This window comes from Heterodontus francisci, chromosome 11 (genome assembly GCF_036365525.1).
Source record: "Heterodontus francisci isolate sHetFra1 chromosome 11, sHetFra1.hap1, whole genome shotgun sequence".
In the NCBI taxonomy this organism is placed as follows: domain Eukaryota; kingdom Metazoa; phylum Chordata; class Chondrichthyes; order Heterodontiformes; family Heterodontidae; genus Heterodontus; species Heterodontus francisci.
In genome coordinates, this window is record NC_090381.1 from 90,390,616 (window position 1) to 90,410,002 (window position 19,387).

The window sequence follows — 19,387 nt, forward strand, 5'->3', positions numbered from 1 at the left end:
GACCTTAAATGTGATACCAAAATTTCATTGGCTTTGTAAGTATAAAGATGGTCAAAATGAATGTTTACCTTGTCAAATCTATAATGGTCCATAACTGAATTTTAGAGTTTTCCTAGTTCATTGTGTGTCAGAGCACAGATTGTGTCTTTGGATTCATATTAAATGATCTTCCATATCTTTTGAAGTAATAATAATTCACAATAGATGCAAAGTTATTGAATTCACATCCGCCCAAGCTCTGATTGCTTGTGTATAGAGAGCTTTTACCACCTCTCAAGCTTGGACTATATCTTATATGCAATTTGAGATTCAAGCCCAGCCTTGTATTTTCCCACACACCGAAAAGGCGGTAGGATGTCTGTATATTTAAAGATTCTTATCAGCACAACCATGGCTCGCTGCTATGTAGAGGATCCTTAACTCACCCCTGCCTCTGGCTACAATGTGATGGACTTGATGACTTAATACTGACCAGGAGTGAACTCTTCTCATTCACTGAGTATGTGCTTAATGTTTACAGGATGATGATACTGAGTCAATATCAGACAGGACTGAATTGTTCCTTTTGTCACAGTACTAATGTTGGTGTCATTCAGGAATTAAAACAGGTGGCAACATTTCCATTTTCTGACTTTTCTTCTCTCATCCTTCCAGATTGTCCCCTAGGTACCTATGGACAGAACTGCAACCAGGTGTGTCAATGCTCAGGAGTGAATGAGGAGTGTCACCCTGTCACTGGGGAATGCACCTGTCTACCTGGCTACTATGGTACCCGCTGTGACCTCCGTATGTATTCATTGATTTTTCTTGACGTGTCTCTGGTTAGTGGTTATCTCCCAGTTTCTGTATCATATCTTTTAACAGATTCTGTTTTTTCTATAGTTAATAAAAATCAGGTTGCAAAGTCATTAAAAGTGAAAGTTGGGGCATTCAATTTTATAATAATGCACCCAAAGGGTATTTGAATTATTTATAGCTCTGATACTTCACAATTTACTTTTCTCAAAAGTATTACCAACTTGAAATAAAATGATCCTCCATTCAGTAACCTATATTGATATAAAATTTGTTGTATCATACCTCTATTACACCATTTGCAATGACAACACTTTTTGTTCACCTACCATCAGTATAGGGTTCTCAGCTGTAATGGTTTGTTGTTCGTACACTGATCCTCAATATTAACTGCACAGTTATATCATTCTGTTGTGCCGTTATTGGGCTGAATTTAGTTCCCCCCCCCCCCTTCAGGAGTCGGGTTCCGTGGCGGGGGAAGCCTGAAGATTGCTGCGGAGGAGGCCTGCCCCCCACCCTGATACGGTGAGGGCCCAGCCCGATCTTCACGGAGGTGGAGAGGCCTTTTGGCGGCCCCCCCCCCCCCGCTGCTTGGCGATAGGCCCAGCATTTACATATTTGAATAAATTTAAGTACCTGCCTTAATTGCAAGTCCACCGCCGCCTCTGGTCCTGTTGGGATCTTCATGGCACTGGCTGGCACTCCCGCACCTTCCGATCCCCCTCTGGGGAATCGAGGCACCACATTGGTTGGGAGGGGGAATAGGTAATCTTTCCCGTGTGGGAGTGGGGAGAGCAGTGATAAAGGTCCCTCATTGTGGAGGGGATGGTGGGAAGGGGTAAAGTTGTGCACTTTGAAGGGGGAAAGGTCATTTGGAAAACGCAAGTATTTTGGGGTGGAGAGGGAAAATATTTAATATTGTGGGTATTGGTGGTGTGGTGGTGGGAGAGGTCCAAACATACAGGTTTCAATTATTTTCAAAAATGTTTAGTGATTTCTTTAAAAATCCCAGAAGGGCTCCAAGCCCTTTAAAAATGGCGTCAGTACCTGCACACAGACAGCTGACGCAATGCCAGTGATGGATGGGCTGCCCCCCCCACCCACTCCACGTGATCGGGGGGTGGGAGGGTGCCAGTGGGCCGCCCCGTCCATTCAAATGTGCCGCCGCACTGAGGATTGCGGCGGCTCACTGACATGCAGCCGGCGTGTCGCTTCCTTCACCTGCAGCCGACCTCAGCAACAGCTGAACAAGATTCCGGCCATCATCAGTATAAGGCTCTCCTTTATAATAATCTCTGTTATACACCCTTTGTCATAAAGCTATCAGTCCTAATTTTTGTGTACAATACAGCCAGTTAAAGAGACATTTCAGATTCCCACTGTCTTAACAAAGGTTAAATTTATTGTTCTCCTAAACAGAAAGACAAAATATATAGAAATAACTATTCTACAAAAGTGTTTATTTTACAGTGTGCTTAGCAGGCTGTTGTGGGCAAACTAATCTGCTTTTTTTGTGCGAGCAAAAATGGATCGTGTGAAGTTGTATTGTGTATGTGATGGGAATATAATCTCCTGTAATCTCAGAGACTCGAGGTATTACGAATGAAATTGTGAGATAATTGCTGATAAAATGACCGCTTCCAGCAGGGGATTGATTGAATCTGTGTTTAAAATATTGATGGGCCTTTGAATTACACCCAGGGTCATACAAGATTGAGCATAAATGTTAGTAATCTGTGCAGTGGGTGTCTCCCAGTAAAATGAGATGGGATGTCTTGAGTAAGAGAGCGTGGACTTGTCTTTCAGAATGTCCAGAGGGAACCTATGGACCCTACTGTCGAGAGAGCTGCAAGTGTCAGAATGAGGGTCAGTGTGACACTGTGACTGGAACCTGCAGCTGTCCTCCTGGATTTATTGGAGCTGACTGCACGATCAGTAAGTTACACTTGTCCCAACCTTCCAATCGGAATCACCAGTGAGAATATAATATGCCAGAAATTTACCAAGAACATTATTTTTGTAAATAATCATGCGATGATGAAAACATGAAAATATTTGTGTGAAATTTGTACTTTTTAGGATGATGACTGGGTTAGGATATGCAATGATTTTACTTAGGGTATTCATTGCTAGCATCAAGCAATCTAAGATCAGGTATAGCACAGATTGCACACTGGATAAAATTCCCTCTATGCTGACTCCATCAGGTAGTTCCAGGTCAGTTATAATTTAGGCTATATGCACGGTAAATTTTTCTTTATATATTGTCTCAACAATGTGCCTTAATCCTAACTTCAGAAGAACAGCTATGAATACACCAATGGGACATTATTTGGAATTTGTGTGTAAAAGATGCAGTTATGTTCTTGCTTCATATGTTTGTCCATTATCAGCGTCATTTTGAGACCACATGAGATTACTATAAATATAGGAGAAAGAATGAAATATTAAGATTTTTCATCTGTGCATTTATATCATAGCTTTCTAACCCTGTGCAATAGTCCAATGATGACATGAATAAACATTGTAAAATGTAGGGTATAAACTCTCTATTTTATCGTTACCATTTCAGAAACATTCCTACAGTGGTATCTGCATAATATATATGAGATATCTGTATTATTCAATTTCATTGTAGCCAGCAGTGAAACACTTTTTCAGATACTGGCTGGGTTGCATCAATTTTAATGCAAGGAGTCTTACGAGTAAGGCAGATGAATTGAGGTTGTTGATTAGCACATGGGATGATGATATTATTGCTATCACAGAGACATGGTTGAGGGAAGGGCAGGACTGGCAGCTCAGTATTCCAGGGTATAGAATCTTCAGGCGTGACAGGGGAGGGGGTAAAAGAGGAGGTGACATTGCACTGTTGATCAAGGAGTCAATTACTGCAGTAAGGAAGGATGATATAGAACATAGAACATAGAACATAGAACAGTACAGCACAGTACAGGCCCTTCGGCCCACGATGTTGTGCCGAACCTTTAACCTACTCTAAGATCTAAGTAACTACCTACCCTTCATTCTACTATCATCCATGTACCTATCCAAGAGTCGCTTAAATGCCCCTAATGTATCTGCTTCTACTACCACCGCTGGCAGCGCATTCCACACACCCACCACTCTCTGTGTAAAGAACCTACCTCTGACATCTCCCCGAAACCTTCCTCCAATCACCCTAAAATTATGCCCCCTGGTGATAGCCCTTTCCACCCTGGGAAAAAGTCTCTGACTATCCACTCTATCTATGCCTCTCATCATCTTGTATCCCTCTATCAAATCACCTCTCATCCTTCTTCGCTCCAATGAGAAAAGCCCTAGCTCCCTCAATCTTTCTTCGTAGGACATGCCCTCCAGTCCATGCAGCATCCTGATAAATCTCCTCTTAGAAGGTATCTTAGATACCTTAGATATCTTAGAAGGTTTCTCAAATGAGGCCATATGGGTAGAACTTAAAAACAAAAAGGGGGCAATCACTTGGCTGGGAGTGTATTACAGACCTCCAAACAGTCAGGGAGAGATAGAGGAGCAGATATGTAGGCAAATCTCAGAGAGGTTTAAAAATAATAGGGTAATAATAGTAGGGAATTTCAACTTCCCCAATATCAACTGGGATAGTCTTAGTGCAAAAGGCTTAAAGGGGCGGAATTCTTAAAATGCATACAGGAGAGCTTTTTGAGCCAGTACATAGAAAGTCCTACAAGAGAAGGGGCAGTACTGGACCTAGGGAATGAAGCCGGACAAGTGGTTGAAGTGTCAGTGGGGGAGCATTTTGGGGATAATGACCATAACTCTAAGATTTAAGGTAGTTATGAAAAAGGACAAAGGTGGACTGGAAATAAAGGTACGGAATTGGAGGAAGGCCGATTTTAAGATGATAAAACAGGATCTGGCTAAAGTGGACTGGGAGTAGCTACTTGTAGGAAAGTCTACATCAGACCAGTGGGAGTCATTCAAAGAGGAAATAGTGAGAGTTCAGAGCCAACATGTACCCATTAAGATGAAGGGTAGGACCAACAAGTCCAGGGAACCCTGGATGTCAAGGGATATAGAGGATTGGATCAGGAAAAAAAAAGGAGGCTTATGGCAGATTCAGAGTGCTGAAACAGCAGAGGCCCTAGAGGAGTTTAGAAAGTGTAGGGGGGTACTTAAAGTAATTAGGAGAGCGAAGAGGGGACATGAAAAAACACTGGCGGGCAAGATAAAGGAAAATCCTAAGGCGTTTTATAAGTATATTAAGGGCAAGAGGATAACCAGGGAAAGAGTGGGCCCATTAGGGACCAAAGTGGCAATCTGTGTGTGGAGCCAGAGGACATGGGTGAGGTTTTAAATGATTGCTTTTCATCTGTGTTCACTATGGAGAAGGACGATGTAGGTGTAGAGATCAGGGAGGGGGATTGTGATATACATGAACATATTAGCATTGAAAGGGAGGAAGTATTAGCTGTTTTATTGGGCTTAAAAGTGGATAAATCCCCAGGCCCAGATGAGATGTATCCCAGGCTGTTATGTGAGGCAAAGGAGGAGATTGCAGAGGCTCTGACACAAATTTTCAAATCCTCTCTGGCTACAGGAGAGGTACTGGAGGATTGGAGGACAGCGAATGTAGTACCATTATTCAAGAAGGGTAGCAGGGATAAACCAGGTAATTACAGGCCAGTGAGTCTAACATCAGTGATTGGGAAACTATTGGAAAAAATTCTGAGGGACAGGATTAATTTCCACTTGGAGAGGCAGGGATTAATCAGGGATAGTCAGCATGGATTTGTCGGGGGAGATCGTGTCTAACTAATTTGATTGCATTTTGTGAGGCAGTGACTAAATGTGTAGATGAGGGTAAAGCAGTTGATGTAGTCTACATGGACTTCAGTAAGACTTTTGATAAGGTCCCGCATGGGAGATTGGTTAAGAAAGTAAGAGCCCCTGGGATCCAGAATAATTTGGCATTTTGGATCCAAAGTTGGCTTAGTGGCAAGAGGCAGGGGGTAATGGTCGAGGGTTGTTTTTGTGAGTGGAAGCCTCTGACCAATGGTGTATTGCAGGGATCGGTGCCGGGACCCTTGCTGTTTGTAGTGTGCATCAATGATTTAGACGTGAATATAGGAGGTATGATCAGTAAGTTCGCAGATGACACAAAAATTGGTGGTGTCGTAAATAATGAGGAGGAAAGCCTTAGATTACAGGACAATATCGATGGGAGTTGTGGCAAATGGAATTTAATCCTGAAAAGTGTGAGGTGATGCATTTTGGGAGGACTAACAAGGCAAGGGAATATACAATGGATGGTAGGACCCTAGGAAGTACAGAGGGTCAGAGGGACCTTGGTGTACTTGTCCATAGATCACTGAAGGCAGCAGCGCAGGTAGATAAGGTGGTTAGGAAGGCATATGTGATGCTTGCCTTTATTAGCCGAGGCATAGAATATAAGAGCAGGGAGGTTATGATGGAGCTGTATAAAACGCTAGTTAGGCCGCAGCTGGAGTACTGTGTACAGTTCTGGTCACCACACTATAGGAAGGATGTGATTGCACTGGAGAGGGTGCAGAGGAGATTCACCAGGATGTTGCCTGGGCTGCAGCATTCCAGCTATGAAGAGAGACTGAAAAGGCTAGGGTTCTTTTCCTTACAGCAGAGAAGACTGTGGGGAGATGTGATTGAGGTATACAAAATTATGAGGGGCTTTGATAGGTTAGATAGGAAGAAACTTTTTCCCTTAGCGGAGGGGTCAATAAACAGGGGGCATAGATTTAAGGTAGGGGCAGGAGGTTTAGAGGGGATTTGAGGAAAAAAAAATTCACCCAGAAGGTGTTTGGAATCTGGAACACATGCCTGAAGATGTGATCGAGGCAGGAACCCTCACAACATTTAAGAAGTATTTAGACGAGCACTTGAAACGCCGTAGCATACAAGGCTACAGGCCAAGTGCTGGAAAAAGGGATTAGAATAGTTAGGTGCTTGATGGCTGGCACACACATGTTGGGCCGAAGGACCTGTTTCTGTGCTGTATAACTCTATGACTTTTAGAGTGCTTTGTGTTAAAGAATGAGCTCAAAATGAAAGTTGGTCTTTGATATAATAGTTATAAGCAGAATGACCAGCATCCGTCATGCAGGTCATCACACTCAAATAAAACATCAATCCCAATGTTTTATTTTAGACTAGTTATGCACTTCCCTTCCTCCCTACCAACCCATCAGTAGTTGTTCTTCAGGCATCATGCTCCACTGACTAGAATTCTCCTCCTGAGCCCTTTCTACATCCATCACATACCTTCAAAAAAACTCCTCAAACCCTACTCCTGACAGCATCTTCTATCACCTTACCTGTCTGTTTTCTTAACACCTGTGTCACTTCTGGCTCAGTGGTAGAACTTTTGCCTCTGAGTCAGAAGGTTCAAACCTTCAGCACTTCGGGACATAATCTGCCCTAACACCCGTGCAATACTGAGAGAGTGCTGCATAGTTAGAGGTGCTATCTTTTGGTTGAGACATTAACCTGCCCTCTCAGGAGGACATTAAAGATCACAAGGCACTGTTCGAAGAGGAGCAGGGAAGTACTCCCAGTGTCCTGACCAATATATATATCCCTCAACCAATATCATTTAAACAGATTGACTGGTCATTTATCTAATTGCTGTTTGTGAAACCTTTTGCTGTTCACAAATTGGCTGCTGCATTTGCCCACGTTACAACAGTGAATATACATTGGCTGTGAAGCTCTTTGGGATGTCCTGAGGTCATGAAAGGCACTCTATAAATACAAGTTTATTTTTCCTTAACAAAGGGGATTACAAAATCTTAAACATTTGAACAGATTTGTGTAAATGTTGTGAGGCTCTGCTCCTGATGAGGGGTCTTACTGGTTAGCATTGCATGCCACAATATTAAGTCACCAAGCGACCTCTGATCTGGGAGCAGAGCCTGACCAAATATGTACCCTATTGTTTCCAGCATTGGTTCAACAGCTCACTCTCTCCGTTCTGATTATGTGGGTGAATATGCTTATGTTCACATTAATATATTGACTTCCAAACTTCACAACATGCGCTTGCATCAAGAAATATTTCTCCTATCCAGCTTGTCCAGAAGGCTATTATGGGAAAGACTGTATGATGCTATGTCCCTGTGGTGAAGGAGGTCGATGTGATCCTGTGACAGGAAAATGCCAGTGTCGGTCTGGTACAATGGGTTCTGCCTGCCAGAAAGGTACTGCCAAGTGATTTATTCTAATACAGAATCAAGAAGGATTTACAATACAATTGTAGTTTTTGATATTTCCGAATTGAAAGAAGTTCTAAACTTTAACCTGCAATGATTAATTTTGTTGACCCTGCACAGTGCAAGGCCTTTAAAACAGATTTATTTATATATTGCCAAAAAGTTATACATAGGCAATTTGATCATTATAATTCTGAATTTAGGTAGCTTAAGAGTAACTGTTTCTGATTGACTTGTTTAAATTGTTGTTTTGGTTCAGTGTGTCCAAAAGGAAGATTTGGACTAGGCTGTTTGGAGGTTTGTGCCTGTCAGAATAATGGTATCTGTACCCCAGAAGATGGGACGTGCTCTTGTGGGCTTGGATGGACTGGTACCCATTGCGAGAAAGGTTTGTTCACTAGTTAAAGATGCACTTCTTGTTTGAGTTTCTAGATCCTTAAAATACTTAATTAGGACACTGAATGAAAGTCAATAGATTCTAGCTACTCTAACTATGCAACTATGTCAAACAGAGTTGGATCAATAAATACAAGCCTTTTTTTTTGGAAGAAATACACAGTAAATGTTTCTATCTGGTTCTGTAATAACAGGAGTTCTCAACAACGTGTTTTAATGCAGTCCGTGGTAAATTTGGAGTGTTATAACAAGGGAGCATGAGAAATAATGCAGAATGTTATAGCAGGAGATAGGGGATATATCACTGAGCACTAAGATGAGGGTGTGCTGGGGGTATATTGTAACATGTTATACAGCAGGACTATGATGTAAATCAGAGAGTTATATAGAGGGGAGTGGTGCATATTAGAGAGTATTGTAATGAGGAGTGAGGTTTATTTCAGAGAATGTTACAGTGGGGAGGGAGGAATGGAATAGCGTTACAGTGAGGAGTTGGGGTGTCTATCCCGAAATGTGAAAAGAAGGACAATGGTATGGACCACAGGCACTGTGAGGTGTGGAACAAATGTTACACATATTACTTCATTCCACTTTTTCATCCATTACAGAGTGACAACACCAGAGGTATGGCAGCCGCTGCCAGCCCAGCTGTCAGACAAGGACAGGCGCTGGAATGGTGGGAAATTATGTTCCTTCTGAGCTGCCCGGCCACACAGTAACTCAAAAGTCCCCACACAGGCTGGGCACAAGTCCGCCCTTTTAAGTTACCGCGCACTTGAAAAAAAATTGGAGTGTTCATTGGTGGGTTGTGCTGGGAATGGTGGGTTGTGCTGGGAATGGTGGGTAGGGCTGGGAATGGTGGGCAGTCCTGGGGATAGTCAGCAGGACTCGAGATGGTAGGCGATAATAGGAAAGATGGGCAGGGTTGAGAATAGTGGGTGCTGCAGGGGATGCTGGGTGGAGCTTGAGGATGGTGGGTGATGCTGCTGAGAGAAAAAAAATTCTTTGCTGGGGAAAACAAATAAAGATATTCAAAACTGAGTTTTGAATTTTTTTTTTGCGACACAGAGTGTCCAACTGGGAAATACGGAGTCAACTGCCAGCTGGACTGTTTGTGTTGGAATAATGGAACTTGTGATCGGCTTACAGGCAGCTGTCAGTGTTTGGAGGGTTTCTACGGCCCTTTGTGTGAACATGGTTAGTTGACCTATTTTTTACACAGTCTTCGCCAACAGTCAAACAATGTGCTTTGAGTAGGATGACGTGAAACCTGGTAATGTGCCTTAGAAATGCCTTGGTTGTGACTTGGTATCACTTTGAGAGGGTGATCTGGTGAGGCGAGGGCTGCCTTAAGTCTGTCTGTTGATGGGGAAATGATCAACTGCTGTTCTGTTCCATAACAATTGTTTTTTTAATAAGTGTTTTAAGATTCACATCACTTTCATAATGTGAACAGATGTTAGCAGTTAGTCACCTCATTAATAACTTTGGAGATTGCAGTGAATCATTGGTTCACAGTTTAAAATCACCTTCACTTTCGGTACATTGATCCTCAAAATAAATTTTGTTTGACCCAAATAGCTTGCTGCGATCAAGACTCCCGTCCAATTGGAATACATAAGTGAAATTCATTGCACAGAGAAAATTGTTCCCAAATAGAGTTGTCTATGTAATAATGTCGAGTTTATTGAGTCAGACATATGTGGTGTTCCTTCACGTAACATGGCAGAATCAGGACTGAGAATTGTTTAATGTTAGTTGAGAGTCATTTTGACCTCCGTATTTTACTGGCTTCTTTCTCAGCTTGCCCTGTGGGATTTTACGGATTAATCTGCGCTCACTCCTGTGACTGTAAGCATGGTGCTGCTTGCGAACCCATCACAGGCCAGTGCATCTGTCCATCTGGTTACCATGGTGGTCACTGTGAAAAAGGTAATGACACTTCTGACTTTTTTGTCAAATGACTTAGTCATACTAATATTGTTCAGGTATGAAGTAGAGATTAGTGATTAGCAATGGGTACTACACAGGCTGCAATGTAATGGAGGAGTTTAAGGTGATTAATCTGTAGAATTAAAATTTGGGAGAGAGCTACAGGCAGTCATTTTACTGAAGGATTAATTTATTTTTATACAGACTAGTGAATACCTGGGGAGTGAGATACAGGTTAGAATCTGACTGAGGAATTCTGACAGTTGATATGTATGACTAGGTTTTCACTAGGCAGTAAACTGATGAGGAAGATCAAATACCCTTTACAGACCCCACCTGATTTTCATTCCTTTGATTTCAATGGCGGGTTCTGTTAAGGATGTGTGATCTGCTCCACAAGATTACCACCCAGGCCTTGAAGACAAAAATCTGCCCAACAGAACAATATTTGGGAGTGAGATATTGGCTCGAATCTAATCAAAAAATTTAGATGAATTGCAAACCAAAGTCATCTGCTGTGATTCAATTGGTAGCACTCTCGCCTCTGAGTCAGCATGATGTGGGTTCAAGTCCCACTCCAAGACTTGAGCACAAAAATCAAGGCTGACACTCCACGGAGGTGTCTTTCGGGTGAGACATTAAACCAAAGCTCCGTCTGCCCTCTCAAGTGGACATAAAAGATCCCATAGCACTATTTCGAAGAAGAGCAGGGGAGTTATCCCTGGTGCCCTGACCAATATTAGGGCGGCACAGTGGCGCAGTAGTTAGCACCCCAGCCTCACAGCTCCAGCAACCCGGGTTCGATTCTGGGTACTGCCTGTGCAGAGTTTGCAAGTTCTCCCTGTGTCCACGTGGGTTTTCACTGGGTGCTCCAGTTTCCTCCCACAGCCAAAGACTTGCAGGTTGATAGGTAAATTGGCCATTATAAATTGCCCCTAGTATGGGTAGGTGGTAGGAGAATTGAGGGAAGATGGGGATGGGGTAGGAATATGGGATTAATGTGGGATTAGTATAATGGTCGGCATAGACTCGGTGGGCCGAAGGGCCTGTTTCAGTGCTGTATATCTAAATAAATAAATATTTATCCCTCAGTCAACATCACAAAAGCAGATTATCGGGTCATTATCACATTACTATTTGTGGGAGTTTGATGTGTGCAAATTGGCTGTCGCACGTCCTACACTTCAAAAGGTGCTTAATTGGCTAAAAAGTGTCTAAGGATGTCCTGTGGTCATGAAAGGCACAATATAAAGACTTCATTTTTTGTGATTTATGTGCCAGGATACCCAGATCCCTCTGTACCACTGAGTTCTGCAATCTCTTTCCATTTAAATAAATACAGATTTTCTTTCTTCCTGCTAAAGTGGACAAGTTCACATTTTCCCATATTATACCCCATCTGCCAAATTTTTGCCCACTCACTTAACCTATCTATATCCTTTTGTAGACTCTTTACCTCCTCTTTCCTTCCTATCTTGTTGTCCTATCGGCAAATTTAGCTACCAGCCAAGTCATTGATATAGATTGTAAATAATTGAAGCCTCAGCACAGATCACTGTGGCATGCCACTAGTTACAGCGTGCCAACCCATAAAAGACCCATTTATCCCTACACTCTGCTTCCTGTTAGCGAACCAGCCCTTTAGCCATGCTAATATGTTATCCCCTACACCATGTTCTCTTATTTTGTGTAGTAACCTTTGATATGGCACCTTATCAAATGCCTTTTGGAAAACTAAGTACACCACATCTACAGGTTCCCCTTTATCCACCTTTTTTGTTATTTCCTCGAAGTACTCTAATAAATTAAACACGATTTCCCTTTCACAAAAATATCCTGCTATAACCTCCTTGATAATAGATTCTAGCAATTTCCCTATGACAGATGTTAGGCTAACTGGTCTATAGTTTCCTGCTTTCTGTCTCCCTTGAATACAGATGCTACATTTGCATGTTCTCTTTCTCACTCTCGCATACGAACACATGCACACAAAGCAAACACGCAATATACAATGATGTAGTAGTAATGTAACTAGATTAGTAACTCAGAGCCCCAGGCTAATGTGCTGGGGACGTGGGTTTGAATCCCACAATGGCAGATGGTGAAATTTGAATTCAATTAGTTAATCTGGAATTAAAAGGCTAGTCTAGTGGTGACAATGGAACCATTGTTGATTGGTTTACTAATGTCCTTTAGGGAAGGAAATCTGCTGTCCTTACCTGGTCTGGCCTACATGTGACTCCAGACCCGAAACAATGTGGTTGACTCTCAACTGCCCTCTGAAAAGGCCTAGCAAGCTACTGAGTTGTATCAAACAGCTACAAAGTCTAAGGAGAGGAATGAAACTGGACAGATCACCTGGCGTTGACCTAGGCACCAGAACCGACAACGACAAACCCAGCCCTGTCAACCCTGTAAAGTCCTCCTTACTGTGAGCTTGTGCCAAAATTGGGAGAGCTGTCCCACAGATTAGTCGAGCAACAGCCTGACATAGTCATTTTCATGGAATCATACCTTGCAGACAATGTCCCAGATGCCAACATCACCATACCTGGGTATGTCCTGTACCACCAGCATGACAGACCCACCAGAGGTAGCTGCACAGTAGTATACAGGTGGGAGGGAGTTGCCCCCGGAGTCCTCAACATTGACTCCAGAATCAATGAAGTCTCATGGCATCAGGTCAAACATGTTCAAGGATACTTCCTGCTGATTACCACCTACTGCCCCTCCTGGGCTGGTGAATCAGTACTTCTCCATGTGGAACACCAATTGGAAGAAGCACCAAGGGTAGTAAGGGCACAAAATGTACTCTGGGCGGGGAATGTCCATTACCAACTGTGGCTTGGTAGCACCACTACTGACTGTGCTGGCTGAGTCCTAAATGACATAACTGCAAGACTGAGTCTGCAGCAGGTGGTGAGGGAGCCAGCAAGAGAGAAAAGCCTACTTGATCTTTACGAAAGGGAAATCATGCTTGACAAATCTACTAGAATTCTTCGAGGATGTAACTAGTAGAGTTGATGAGGGGGAGCCAGTGGATGTGGTTTATTTGGACTTTCAGAAGGCTTTGGACAAAGTCCCATATAAGAGATTAGCATGTAAAATTAAAGCGCATGGGATTGGGGGTAGTGTATTGTGATGGATAGAAAATTGGTTGGTGGACAGGAAACAAAGAGTAGGGATAAATGGGTCTTTTTCCGAATTGCAGGCAGTGACTAGTGGGGTACCGCAGGGATCGGTGCGAGGACCCCAGCTATTCACAATATACATTAATGATTAGGATGAGGGAACTAAATGTAATATCTCCAAATTTGCAGATGACACAAAACTGAGTGGGAGGGTGAGTTGTGAGGAGGATGCAGAGAGGCTTCAGGGTGATTTGGACAAGTTGAGTGAGTGGGCTAATGCATGGCAGATGCAGTATAATGTGGATAAATGTGAGGTTATCCACTTTGGTAGTAAAAACAGGAAGGCAGATTATTATCTGAACAGCTATAAACTGAGAGAGGGGAATATGTAGCGAGACCTGAATGTTCTCGTACACCAGTCGCTGAAGGTAAGCATGCAGGTGCAACAGGCGGTAAAAAAAGGCAAATGGTAAGTTGGCCTTCAGAGCGAGAGGATTTGAGTACAGAAGCAGGAATGTCTTGCTACAATTATACAGGACCTTGGTGAGGCCGCACCAGGAATATTGTGTGCAGTTTTGGTCTCCTTATCTGAGGAAGGATGTTCTTGCTCTAGAGGGAGTGCAGCGAAGGTTTACCAGACTGATTCCTGGGATGGCGGGACTGACGTATGAGGAGAGATTGAGTCGGTTCGGATTATATTCGCTGGAGTTCAGAAGAGTGAGGGGAGGATCTCATAGAAACCTATAAAATTCTAAGAGGACTTGACAGGGCAGATGCAGGAAGGATGTTCCTGATAGTGGGGGAGTCCAGAATGAGGGGTCATAGCCTAAGGATACGGGGTAAACCTTTCAGGACGGAGATGAGGAGAAATTTCTTCACCCAGAGAGTGGTGAGCCTGTGGAATTCGCTATCACAGAAAGCAGTTGAGGCAAAAACATTGTATGTTTTCAAGAAGGAGTTAGATATAGCTCTTGGGTCTAAAGGGATCAAAGGGTATGGGGCGAAAGCGGGAACAGGTTACTGAGTTGGATGATCAGCCATGATCATAATGAATGGCAGAGCAGGCTTGAAGGGCCAAATGGCCTACTCCTGCTCCTATTTTCTATGTTTCTATGACCTCATCCTCACCAATCTACCTGTCACAGATGCATATCAGTCCATATCAGTATTGGTAGGAGTGACCACTGCACAGTCTTTGTGGAGACGAAGATCTGTCTTCACACTGACAACATTGTGCTAAATGGGATAGATTTCAAACAGATCTAGCAACTCAAAATTGAGCATCCATGTGGTGCTGTGGGCCATCAGCAGCAGCAGAATTGTGTTCAACCACAATCTGTAACTTCATGGCCTGGCATATCCCACACTCTACCATTACCATCAAGCCGAAGGAACAACCCCAGCTGAATGAAGAGTGTAGGATGGCATGCCAGGAGCAGCACCAGGTATACCTAAAAATGAGGTATCAGCCTCGTGAAACTACAACACAGGACTACTTGCATGCCAAACAGCCGAAGCAGCATGCAATAGACAGGGATAAGCGATCCCACAACTAACCTATCAGATCTAAGCTCTGCAGTCCTGCCACATCCAGTCATGAATGGTGGTGGACAATTAAACAACTGACAGGAGGAGGAGGCCCACAAATATCCCCATCCTCTACGATGGGGGAGCCCAGCACTTCAGTGTGAAAGATAAGACTGAAGCATTTGCAATCATCTTCAGGCAGAAGTGCCGAGTGGATGATCCATCTCAGCCTCCTCCTGATATCAAGAAATGACTGAAGACACTGGATACTGCAAAGGCTATGAGCTCTGACAATATTCTGGCAATAGTACTGAAGACTTGTGCTCCAGAACTAACCACGCCCCTAGCCAAGCTGTTCCAGTACAGCTACAACACTGGCATCTACCCAGCAATGTGGAAAATTGCCCAGATATGTCCTGTGTACAAAAAGCAGGACAAATCCAACCCAGCCAATTACCACCCTATCAGTTTATTCCCGATTATCAGCTAAGTGATGGAAGGGATCATTAACAGTGCTATCAAGCGATACTTGCTCAGCAATAACCTACTCACTGACGTTCAGTTTGGGTTCCACCAGGGCCACTCAGCTGCTGACCTCATTACAGCCTTTGTCCAAACATTTGCTGAACTCCAGAGGTGAGAGTGACTGCCCTTGATATCAAGGCAGCATTTGACCGAGTATGGCATCAAGGAGCCTTGGTAAAACTGGAGTCAAAGGGAATCAAGGGAATAACTCTCTGTTGGTTGGAGTCGTACCTAGCGCAAAGGAAGATGGTTGTTGTTGTTGGAGGTCAACCATCTCAGTCCCAGGACATCGTTGCAGGAACTCCTCAGGGTAGTGTCCTAGCTTCAACCATCTTCAGCTGCTTCATCAATGACCTTCCCTCCATCATAAGGTCAGAAGTGGGGAAGTAGGTAATGATTGCACAATATTCAGCACCATTCGTGACTTCTCAGATACTGAAGCAGCCCGTATCCATTTGCAGCAAGACCTAGACAACATGCAGGCTTGGGCTGATAAGTGGCAAGTAACTTTCGTGCCACACAAGTGCCAGGCAATGACCATCTCAAACAAGAGAGAATCTAACCATCAGGAGTGTGATGGAATACTCTCCACTTACCTGGATGGGTGCAGCTCCAGCAACACTCAAGAAGCTCGACACCATCCAGGACAAAACAGCCTGCTTGATTGACACCCCATCCACCACCTTCAACTTTCACTCCCTCCACCACCAAAGCACAGTGGCAGCAGTGTGTACTATATACAAGCTGCACTGCAGCAACGCACCAAGGCTCCTCCGACAGCACCTTCCAAACCTGCAACCTCTACCACCTAGAAGGACAAGGGCAGCTGATGCAGGGGAACACCACCACCTGCAAGATCCCCTCCAAGCCACACACCATCCTGACCTGGAACTATATCGCTGTTCCTTCACTGTCGCTGGGTCAAAATCCTGGAACTCCCTTCCTAACAGCACTGTTGGTGTACCTACTCCACATGGACTGCAATGGTTCACGAAGGCAGTTCACCACCACCTTCTCATGGGCAATTAGGGATGGGCAATAAATACTGGCCTAGCCAGCAACACCCACATCCCCCAAAAGAATAAATAAATAAAAAGGCTTGTGACAAGATTATAAACATTAATTAATCTTTTTCATAGTATTTTGTTCTGTATAGGTGAGATTTTCTTTTACTTTTTGAAGGGAGAGAGATGTCTTAATTGCTCCCAACCTCTCCCTCTCATGCTCAATCTCTAAAAGAAACTAAATAACAGCATGTGATCAGAGAAGAGTTAGTGAGAAGCAGGTGAGTTTTCATGCATTTTTCACATGCTAATGTGTAAACATTGCTTTGTTATATGCTAGTGTGTGATGTTGGACGCTTTGGGGAGAAATGCCAGCAGATGTGCGACTGTGAAGGCCTTACATCATGCCATCCTGTAACAGGAAAGTGCCTTTGCCCACCAGGTAGAACAGGAGACCGATGTGATAGTGGTAATAATTTTTTCTGCACACTCAATTTTCTTGTATTTTATCTTTGTAACAATAGATTATGTAATAGCAGTCATTGACTGTTAATTTTTTTTTGTATATCACGCATGAAGTCTGGGGAGCTCTAACTGTAGAACACTTGGATGGAGAGCAGTGACCACTTGAAAGGACTTGTCAGCCTTGTGGGTAGTGTTGGATTCATTTTCATCGGACTCATTAGCTCTCATTGTAAATCATTTCCCCTCTATCCAGAGAGTCTGTTAAAAAAAATTGGATTGTTTGTTACAAGGACTGTGAGCTGGAATAGTAGCCATTCAGTGGGCTTAATCGGTTGAGTGGTAGAGTGTAGGAACTTTCATTTAGCAGATTAGATCTTAAGAATTTGAATCTTGGTCTAGAAATGTCAGCATTGCTTATCATTCAGAGAACTATCGTTCAAATCCAAGCCGTGGCTATCATAAATCAATAGAATATCCTTAATCTACTTGGTTGACATTCAGAGGAATCATAATTGAATCTCAGATGCAACTGACCAGCAGAATGACAAGTATAAAATTAGATCTCCATTCATTCCCATTCCTGCCTGGCATGCTTGTCACTCATTCTCAGCCTGGCTGTTGGACTGAGCACTAAATGGCAGTGGGAAAGTCCATCTCACAAGAGAAGAGGATTCACATTTTTCTGCTGAGGTATTTTTGTTTGCTGATAACAGAGCAACCTTGATAAGTTTCACTTTAGTAGTAATCCCCCTGAACAAGCTAACAAATAGAAGGGTCACTGACCTGAAACGTTAACTCTGCTTCTCTCTCCACAGATGCTGCCAGATCTGCTGAGTATTTCCAGCCTTCCTTGTTTTTATTATGATTATAAATAAACGCAGCATTCTAGTTGCTAAAATGTAGTAGAGAAAGGGACTTTTTGAACAAATGAAGCTTCATATGTTGTCTTTCAGAATGTCGAACAAACCGATTTGGACCTAACTGCTCCTTGGCCTGCCATTGTGCTAATAAAGCTCACTGCAACTCTCGTAATGGAAGCTGTGTGTGCTCCGTCCAGTGGATGGGGCCTACTTGTGAAGAAGGTATGGTTACAACCTGGTTTAATGTGACACTAACACCACCAAAAACAGATCAACAGAGTCAGCTCATTGGTTTTTTCTGGGACCTTGCTGGGCACAAACTGACACCGCAGTCACAACAACTGTGACTGCACTTTCAAAATAATTCATTAGTTGTGAATTGCTTTGGGGCATCCTGAAGATGTGATAGGGTGCTACATAAGTGCAAGTTCTTTTCTTTTTAATAGCTGTCCTGTCTGCATTAGAGAAAAAAAATCAAGAATTAATATTAGGATGTGTTACGCCCCATGAGAAAGGGGTCTAGGGTTCCATCTCAGCCTTCACCTGGTCTTACCGTAACAGGGTTTTATTTTTAACACAGTTTTTTTTTTAGCTCCCCCTTAGTGAATCCTTGTTCACTGCTTTCCAAATGTAAGGTAAAACAACCAGCCAAACAGGTTTTCTTAGGTTTAAAGAAAAAATATTGAACTTTATTAAACTTAAACTGTAATTCGGTTAACGCCTACGGATACACGACACGCCCATGCATATGCGATACACACACGCAGATAGAGACAGAAAAAAGCATAAGAAATAAAGTGGAAAAGTTTGAGGCAATATCTGAAGATGGTTTTGGTTAACTGTTCTTCAAGCTTGCTGTAAAGTCCTTAATTGTAGATAGATCTTGCTTTTCATTGAGGCCCACTATTCTTCTTAAACCTTGTTCAATGTAAGAGACTTTTCTGTCTTGAGGTTCTTGTTTTCAGTGGATTTGGAGTTCCGTGAGAAAGGGATGGGAGCAGACAGGAGAGGTCTTCTCAGTTCAGGAGCAAACAGTCTTTCTGAGTTCAAACTCTCTGTGGCTAGTTCAAAAAAAACCCTGGACCAGACAGTTAGTCATGTAACCAGCTGATTTAACCAGTCCTGGCTTTTGTGGATTGTATCACCTTAACAGTCTCTGGAATGCTCTTCCTTACACCTTCAATGTCTGGTGATCAAAATTCAACGTGGGTTAAGTGGACCAGGGAATAGCCCTTTGTCTCCACAAACACTGTCTGTTAGTATGCAAATGTCCTTCCAGCCAAGTGTCTGGTGATTTTTTAACAAGTCCTTTCTTCATTCCAGCAACAGTTGAAAATCAATGTTCATATGACAAAATTAATATGCCTCATTCTTGGAAGGTGGGGGCCTGCATGACAGGTGTGTTAACAATGAGGATGCTTGCCTTAATACCAGGCATATTTTTTTTTAAATCCATTGTTAAAAAAATGGAAGATTCTATTTTTCTAAACATCATTTTGATTATGCCTGATAATCATGGTTGAAGATGCACT

At 43.0% G+C, this 19,387-nt stretch overlaps 1 protein-coding gene across 2 annotated transcripts in view; it reads left to right on the forward strand.

The window, feature by feature from the left end:
• The window catches only part of LOC137374922 (multiple epidermal growth factor-like domains protein 6), a 355,699-nt gene that overhangs the window by 334,211 nt on the left and 2,101 nt on the right, over nucleotides 1-19,387 (forward strand). Inside the window, exons 30-38 of one of the 2 annotated variants that reach the window (XM_068041513.1) lie at nucleotides 655-786; nucleotides 2,602-2,730; nucleotides 7,875-8,003; nucleotides 8,275-8,403; nucleotides 9,480-9,608; nucleotides 10,215-10,343; nucleotides 16,871-16,999; nucleotides 17,949-18,077; nucleotides 19,179-19,253. In XM_068041513.1, the coding sequence (XP_067897614.1) occupies nucleotides 655-786; nucleotides 2,602-2,730; nucleotides 7,875-8,003; nucleotides 8,275-8,403; nucleotides 9,480-9,608; nucleotides 10,215-10,343; nucleotides 16,871-16,999; nucleotides 17,949-18,077; nucleotides 19,179-19,253 (1,110 nt within the window). The remainder of the gene's footprint in view (nucleotides 1-654; nucleotides 787-2,601; nucleotides 2,731-7,874; nucleotides 8,004-8,274; nucleotides 8,404-9,479; nucleotides 9,609-10,214; nucleotides 10,344-16,870; nucleotides 17,000-17,948; nucleotides 18,078-19,178; nucleotides 19,254-19,387) is intronic. The other variant, XM_068041514.1, reaches the window with a different exon arrangement.